This window comes from Habropoda laboriosa, unplaced genomic scaffold, assembly GCF_001263275.1.
Source record: "Habropoda laboriosa isolate 0110345459 unplaced genomic scaffold, ASM126327v1 scaffold291, whole genome shotgun sequence".
In the NCBI taxonomy this organism is placed as follows: Eukaryota; Metazoa; Arthropoda; class Insecta; order Hymenoptera; family Apidae; genus Habropoda; species Habropoda laboriosa.
Genome location: NW_017100515.1, coordinates 1,987,387 through 1,995,462, shown reverse-complemented (window position 1 = coordinate 1,995,462; position 8,076 = coordinate 1,987,387). Strand labels below are relative to the sequence as shown.

At 31.1% G+C, this 8,076-nt stretch overlaps 3 protein-coding genes across 3 annotated transcripts in view; 1 reads left to right on the top strand and 2 right to left on the bottom strand.

Moving 5' to 3' along the window:
- Positions 1-2,359: 2,359 nt before the first annotated feature.
- LOC108576470 (haloacid dehalogenase-like hydrolase domain-containing protein 2) lies at positions 2,360-3,540 on the bottom strand. The gene is made up of 4 exons (XM_017939477.1): positions 3,446-3,540; positions 2,892-3,191; positions 2,603-2,813; positions 2,360-2,527 (listed from the first exon to the last, which is right to left on the bottom strand). The coding sequence occupies exons 1-4, from the start codon at positions 3,538-3,540 to the stop codon at positions 2,360-2,362; spliced, it is 774 nt and encodes a 257-aa protein (XP_017794966.1).
- Positions 3,541-3,706: 166 nt separating this feature from the next.
- Positions 3,707-6,000, top strand: LOC108576482. The gene is made up of 6 exons (XM_017939491.1): positions 3,707-3,759; positions 3,832-3,924; positions 3,994-4,327; positions 4,396-4,580; positions 4,651-5,642; positions 5,717-6,000. The coding sequence occupies exons 1-6, from the start codon at positions 3,707-3,709 to the stop codon at positions 5,998-6,000; spliced, it is 1,941 nt and encodes a 646-aa protein (XP_017794980.1).
- Positions 6,001-7,587: 1,587 nt separating this feature from the next.
- Positions 7,588-8,076, bottom strand: part of LOC108576374 (transmembrane protein 135-like) — a 2,926-nt gene continuing 2,437 nt past the window's right edge. The window contains 3 exon segments of the mRNA XM_017939348.1: positions 7,588-7,702; positions 7,782-7,948; positions 8,029-8,071. Coding sequence (XP_017794837.1) covers positions 7,588-7,702; positions 7,782-7,948; positions 8,029-8,071 — 325 coding nt within the window.

Below are 8,076 nucleotides of genomic sequence, written 5' to 3'. Positions count from 1 at the left end.
TACTCCACACATTTGCCTTGTTATTTTAAAGAAAGCAAACTATAAAGAGAAGAAAGAAATGTCAATTTACTATTAATCAAATTAAAATTGAGCAGCCAAATTAACAGTTCAATATTTCCTATCAGTAACATAGGGAATAACGGTATATCTGTCTTCAATGTAATAAGATCAAATCCTGTCTCTAGTGGAACTTCCATTAATTAAATTTGTATTACAGATATATAACAGTGTTTCATATGGGAAGAAAAGTATAAATACATTATAGTTGCCGGTTAAACAAGTATAGCTACATTGACAGAATTTGATCTTAGGAGACAGCTCTAACAGATAAAAAAGTATATAGTTAATCATACATTAAAATATTCACTCTACTAGAATCCTACAAAGTGTACATACAAACGCGAATGTAAGTAACGTCCCTTAAGTACGGTGATGGGCTGTATAAATAAAATTGAAGTAAATGTATCAAAAAATTAAGCTTCTACACCAGTTTTATGAAATTGGAATAAATGCTTGACTTTTCTAATAAGAAAAAGAGAAAGAGAAAGAGAATATACTGTTCTTTATTGATACGGCCCTAAATGTTGTAATTTTTGTGTTATCAAAATAACATAGAAGCAATTTTTTAATAAAACTAGAGATTATTCCATTGTTACATTTTAATATGCTACATATTGTATAAGTTTATTTATTTGCTAAACTTTTGTTACACTCGTTTAATCGTGTAAAAAATAGAAATTATCATTGCTTAGTTTTCTTCTTCATTCATTAGGAATTCTTAGAGCTCTGTGATAAATTTCTCTCGAGCTAAGGACATTGATTAAGAGAATGGCTACCAAAAGTATTGTGTAATTATAATTAAGTTCAATTCATTTTTACGTTTGTATATCATCGTTACATGTATAATTTTACAAAGACCTAGTATGGATCATTGTCAAATTTTATTATTTTTATTCACTTTCAACTGGAACATTTTCGTAGAATGACCCTCGTTTTGCGACAGGAAATCAACACGTGCCTGATCATAGATTATAAGTTGTAGAGGGCATTTGAATTATGAGCTGATCTATGGATCTTTTGAAAATGATATGGATTGTAAGTTACACTATTGCGATGCATAATCATAGGGAATATTTTCTCAAAATCCAGTATTTAATTGTACATTTGTAATCGTTCTTTTCATTAGATTTATTTTTATAAGACTAGGTGCAAAATGCGATTACCGATTACTTTTTGTTTTAAGCACTAACGGTGGAATGAAACTTTCCAATAATTTATTTTACTCCTTTGCGTGAAAAGCTCTGTTATGTATTTCCTTTTCATTTTGTATTATAATCAAACGTTTATCTATTACTTGCATAATTACGGTAGAAATTCATAAAGTTTTACTATATTGTTTAGCAATTTCACTTGTAGGTAATATTATATTAGTTTCACACTCAAGACGTGCATTTTATACAGTATTCGTGAAAAATTATAACTGAGCCTTCCTCACTAAAGAAATAACATTGTTCATTAGTGGAAATATTAATGTGTAACATTAAAAGAGCGCTTGTAATTACACTTCAAATCAAAACTAATTATACACCTTATCTTTTTAGCAAGGGACAATGAACATTTTCAAAATGTAGAGTTTGTTAATTCTGATACGAAAAAGAAAAAAAAACGATTGCGAAATGGTGCCAAATTTTATACTAAAAAAAATTTCTGTAGTGCACCAATTTCTTTTAAAAAGAAATTAAGATTTTTCTGTAAAACTGCTTTTAACTTACTAAGTACAATAGATCTAATATTTATTACCTAAGATAATGTATATTAGTAGAAATTCAGAGTTACAATGAATATTTTTTTCTGTTTTCAGAGTGATATAAGAATCTAAAAAATATCGTCTCATATCTAGGCAACTCTACTATCAAAAATGAAAGAAGAGTTATTTCATCTTTATTTATAAATATCATTCATTCATACACAATACGGCAGCAGATAAAATTTTCTACAATTTTCTACATCCTATGACGCGATGAGGCAGTACTCGTTTAGCATTTATAAAATAATCTATTTTCATCCATTAGTCGATCAATAAGTCGAGAAAGAATCTGTCATACACTTTATTACTGTTAGAACATGAACATTTGGTAATGTAATGTTTCATATCACAAAGAATAACAATGTCGATTTCTTTGTAATTACTGTCTACTTTATATTTTGAAACTACGAGATTGTGAAACTACTCCAGATCATGTACACCATTACAGAATTATTAATATTTAAATAAAACATCTAATTTAATACAGAATAACTTATGAAAATGTATATGTATACGGATAACATTATTGTTAATATTGCAACATTGAGACATTTAAACTTCTTTGTTAAGAATATATTCTACAGCTTGCACAAAAGAACTGCATACTTTTGTAGGCCGTGGAGTAATTGTATCTTCATCCCCGTTTCGGTATTTTCCGGTCTGTACCAAGAGACCTTTAATACCGATAGCTTGAGCGCCAGCTATGTCATCCTTAACATCCTAATTTTATACAAAATTATGAAGTAATCGAAAATATGGAGATGGTATTAAAAAATAATATAAAATATTTCTTACATCACCAATCATAACGGATTCTTTCGGTGGTACATCTCCTAAAGCAGCTTTGAAAAATTCCTCAGTTGGTTTACCAACAACTTCTGCTTTAACATTAGCAGAATATTCTAGACCAGTTATAAACGCACCTGGTCCTAAAGCTAAACCATCCGATCTTTTGTAATATCGCGCCTTATGTATTGCTATAAGTGATGCGCCATCTAATAATAATCTGAAATGACGAATAATTCATCCTATTTCATATCGATTTCATATTGAAATCCTGTCATGTAACGTAGTCGAGATGTACCTAAATGCTTTAGTCAATTCTTCATAATGGAATTTATCTGGCGCCAATCCGACTACTACAGCATTTGTCTTCTCATTACTTTTTATTAAATCTTCAAAATCTTCATTGGCAGCGGGATCAATTAATAACATTGGGTTCAACTGCCGTGAAATGATTAAATTCCTTGCTGCAGCTAAGGAACTGAAAATCTCGTCCTTTTTAATGTTAAAGCCGAGCTTTATCAATCGTTTGTGCAAAAAGTTACCGGATTCTTTCGTCGTATTGGTGACAAATTTGAGCGGTATATTAGCACTTCGAAGCCTATATTACAATCAATAAAAATCGTTATGTCACACTAATTGAATTACACTTTATTTATTAAAGCATATAGTGGTGTTAAATGTAATGATAAGTGTAATGTGAAATGATAATATGCAATTTCAAACGTTACGACGTAAAATGAATGCATTCAATTTGAAACGCGCCACTAAAATGGAATCGACGCAATACAATGTGCGCCATGATATTCACTAGTAATCCTGAACAATTTTCATGAAATAAATAAAAGACACCACCTGTTTAAAGCTTCCACTGCACCTGGGATCACTGTATTGTCAATATGCAGTGTTCCACTAAGATCTATTAGTACCATTTTTATTTGTTTCGCCATATTTTACGAAATTTCGGTAGCTTATGCAACGTTTACTTTGCAGCTCTGATGTGTAGTTCACGTATCGCACGTAAATGTGTATGTATGCAGCATATTCAGTCGCCTAACACTAATACAAATCAGTTAATGATTGAAATATCAAGTTTCTGATCACACGTGTTTAAGTATGGCGCTCTCCATGCGACAGGAAGGCATAAAGCAAGTACCATGGTTTTCTCTGTAAGTATTACAATAATTAAAGATTTTTATGTCGCAAGATGTTCAACTAAAACTGGTATTTACGTTCTATAGTACAGAATGGCATCAGGTGTACAACCAAATTTATTCCAACAATATAGATGAACTAACTAAAGGATATCAAATGCTGCTTGTATGGCAAGCAAGGTAAATAAATAATGTACATTTAATAAAATCATATGTGTAATTAAGTAATACTAATGAAGAGCATTTTAGGATACCAAAATTACCAATAGGAGTTGATTGCACTCTTTCAATCATACAAGTCTGTCTTAGAGACAATGAATGGACTCCCAAGATTAACAATGGAGAATTACCAATTAGCTATGAAAATGATCTGTGCTTGATGTATTCAACTATAATAATGAGACTTCTAAATCATATATCTAATATAGGACATACCAAGCAAACATCCTTGTTTCAGATTGCAAAGAAGCTCAATATCCCAGAATGGATAGTGAATTTAAGGCATGATAGTGCTCATGGATATGAATTACCATCCATTGGTATATTGAGAATTGCTGCAAACATATTATTAGCTTGGCTACATGTAAGTTTATTTATGTTTAAGTTATGACACTAAAAAAAAAAACATGTATTTACATGTTTTAATTAAAGGAAGAATACTGGGTAGCAGAGACCAAGAAAATGGAGAAATGTTTACACATTGAGGAGTCTATAAAGGAGGCTGAAGAAACTGAAGTACAGGATTTTGGAGATTTAATTGAACTTTGGACTGCCATCAGTTTATACATTCATGCTGGTTACAATTTAACATCCAGTATTCCAGATCCTCAATTGAAGTATGTAGAACTTGAACTGTCTCAATTTGATTATAGTAAACATATATTAATTAAATATTATTATTAATAGGGAGACATTGCAAGATTTGCATTCTTATGCCACTTCTTTACTAGACAAAAATAATGAGTGTGAGGAAAGTGATAATAATAAATATATGGATGCTGCCAATGATGACATAAAAAAGGATAAAAAATATACATTGAAAACTGCAAGGATTGTTCTTTTATCTGAAATATCTAGATATCTTAACAAAAAATCTATTCCTAATAAAAAGGATATAGTTTGTAATATACTTCTCAATTCTGAAGCTTTTTTACCAAGCAAAGATATTTTATCGATTTTTACCCAAGAAAAGGGGACTGAGAATGAAATAGAAAAAGATGTCTTGCCATTAGATATGATCAAGTTTTGGCAAGACATCGTATTTTTATTGTATGAAAAAGATTTGATGGAAGCGTTAATTATAAAATTACTCAAACTAATAGATAATGAAGAAGTAAATAAAGACAAAAGATTATTAGCTTCTTTATGGATAAGCTCTATATCGTATAGTTTTCTAAAATTAGATGCAGCCCATCGTATATCTCGAGATTTAGAATTTCAGTTAGAAAAGGCGAACAAAACTTTATCGCTGAATGCTCTTGAACTTAAAATCAAGGAGAAAACAGACCGTGCTTATCCGCATTTGAAATGTGTTCTGTGGTTTAATTTATCATATATAGTGTTACCATGTTTAACTGACATAAAATTCATTTCAAAACTTATATTAAATGTAAATGAATTCTCGGTTAAATTCATTGTACCTATTTTAGAATTAGTAAGCCCACAAGTGGATAAAGAAAGCAAACAAATGCTGTTGAATTTAATAAGCTTCTGTACAATGGGAGAAATGACTGATAGCAAAACTTCTCATAAATATGGTAAAATTTTCACCCTCAAAGACTTACAACATAGTGAACATCTAATAAATGTGGATAATGTACAAGCTAAAACTGATCACAGAATACCTCGTTTTTTAACCGATCAAAAGGTTCGAAATAACTATTGGAAACTTGCAATTGGTAAGTATATAAAGTTACGTATTTTTTAATAAAAAAAATTAACACATGGAAATGATATCAAAATCTTTTTGTAGCAACTTATAACTGGAGTGAATGCCCTATTGGTTTACTTCCTTGGCAGTGTGATACAATGGAAATATTAAATCCACTTGATAGTGTAATACAAAAAACCAACGTTTCGATACTAGAGTCCGAAATTATACCCGGAATTATAGATAGAAAAGACTTAAAAATGCAAAGTCAAATTAAATGGGACAACGTTTTGAGAAAAAAGAAACGCTTAAACAGGAAATATGAACGAAGAAACGCGGATATTATAATGAACAAAGCACTTGAAACTGTTAAGAAACAAAAATAATAGATCTACAAAATAATAAGTGTTTGAAATGTTTTATTTATTATTGGTACGTTGATAGGAAATACGAAAACAGAAATTCAGCAATGTATTTTTGTAACTATTTATAAAATTTCATTTAATAAATATAAATTTTTCGATGTCACAAGCGTCGAATGTAACTTTACATATAGTGCGAAGATGTTTGTACACGCTTTTAAAAAATATCTACATTATTATATAAAACATATGTTAATCTTGCGTAACAGCTTATTTAAAATAACTTCACATTGTATACATATATAAATTTACAAAAATTATATAAATTAAATTAGACGAAATATATTCACACCACAGATATATTGAATAATGAAAATTTCTTTTATCACAAACCATAAGATCCAGGCACCTTAAATACACCCTTGTATTACAAAATGAATATTCGTCGTATAACAAATTAATTTTTACATCACCAACATTATCTCAAATACAATTCCATAAACCATCTACAGATGTTGCAAAATTTCATCAATACAAAGATTTATGATGTTCGTTTCTTTGGTTGTCATTTTATAGATATGTGTTCCTTATCAATATATACTTTCAATATATACAAGGTATCTCAAAATTGGCGGTAAATGTCAAAAGGTAAATATTTCACATGAAACTATAGTTCGAACATGCACCCATTCGGTACGTGTGCACTCGAGCACAATAATGGGTACTCGTGGTGTTTACTATGAGGTCAGAAGAAGGTGCCCCATACTGTACCAAAGAGTGTACTGAAGGCGGAGTTAAGGTGATCCCCTTACCTCATGGTACCCCTCAAGCATCCAGATGCATGTGAGTGCATGCGTACGACTATACGAGTGCATGCGTACCTAGTAAATGTTCGAGTTCAATTATCTTGAAAATACAGCTTCTTGTGAGATCATTTCGTATAACATTTTTAACTTATTTCTTAATGTCACGAGAGTTCAACATGGATACTTATCGAGTGCACATGTACGGAAGTATCATTTTGGACACTTGAGGGGTACCATGAGGTAAAGGGAATACTTGACTCCGCCTACATACAATGCCGTCCACGAACTGAAGCCTCATACACGCGACTTTTCCCCTCCGCTTTGCACCAGTAGTAAAACAAAGAAATCAACATATTCTCGCGGAAAGCATGTGTGCACTAATACATGTTTCTTGTATACGACGCGACATCAGCTAGAATCTCATACTAAGGTAACTAACACAGAGTGGGGAAAGGCCCTAAGCTTCAGATACAGCTTGAACAGCACTGGCTTGCGATACGCGTTATGCTTCCCTTCTCCTTACTTTTTTTTTTTTTAGGAAAGACCATTCCCCTTTCCTCACAGTATTCCTCGAGTGTCTACGACCGTACTTGAGTGCATGCGTACCCAACAAATGTTAAAACCTTGCTTCCTTGAGGAAGAAGTTTCGTATGAAAGAATTTTATTCTGTTATTTCGATTAAGATTTTTACGAAGAATCGAACCTTTTCGATTATACCATTAGTTCTCTGATACTCTGTATAAACAACAAGCATATTTATAAAAGCAAAGATCAACATATCTTTTTTCCTACCTATATTATCGAATTAAAAGACATAATTTCTTTTATCGGTAGTGTTAGTTTTTCTGAGCACGTCTGCGAGATGTTTAGTTGATTCAAGACCAAACGCATCTAGTGGTATTCGAGACATTACCGCTACTCTGAAATTATGGAAAAAGGAAAATAATGTGATATAATGTATGTTAAAAATTTAAGTGATCAATATGCAGTGCTTATTACCTTCCACCAGATATAGCATACAAGAATTTCCAATAAGAAGATCTTAAGAACTGTGGTTCAAGGATTGCTACATGAAAGAGCACTGCTGTACTGAAGCAGTATAAAAAGATTGCAAATCCCTTAACTTCAGGTACTATTTTCTTTTCCGCAAGATCATTCCATAACAACTAAATAAAAAGGAGAGGCATGTACAAACTTTTATATGCACTAAAAAGCACTCAATTGCAAATTTGTTTAAAAAATATACCTGCAATGCTTTCCACATAAAATATAAAGCTATTGTATTACTACTATA

Excerpts from the sequence above, each read along its gene's own strand:
- LOC108576482 (XM_017939491.1), top strand. The coding sequence starts at position 3,707 with ATGGCGCTCTCCATGCGACAGGAAGGCATAAAGCAAGTACCATGGTTT. Across the intron at positions 3,760-3,831 it reads CAAGTACCATGGTTTTCTCT|TACAGAATGGCATCAGGTGT; the intron begins GTAAGTATTACA and ends TACGTTCTATAG. Across the intron at positions 4,581-4,650 it reads ATTCCAGATCCTCAATTGAA|GGAGACATTGCAAGATTTGC; the intron begins GTATGTAGAACT and ends TATTATTAATAG.
- LOC108576470 (XM_017939477.1), bottom strand. The coding sequence starts at position 3,540 with ATGGCGAAACAAATAAAAATGGTACTAATAGATCTTAGTGGAACACTG. Across the intron at positions 2,814-2,891 it reads GAATTGACTAAAGCATTTAG|ATTATTATTAGATGGCGCAT; the intron begins GTACATCTCGAC and ends TCGTCATTTCAG. Across the intron at positions 2,528-2,602 it reads AATCCGTTATGATTGGTGAT|GATGTTAAGGATGACATAGC; the intron begins GTAAGAAATATT and ends GTATAAAATTAG.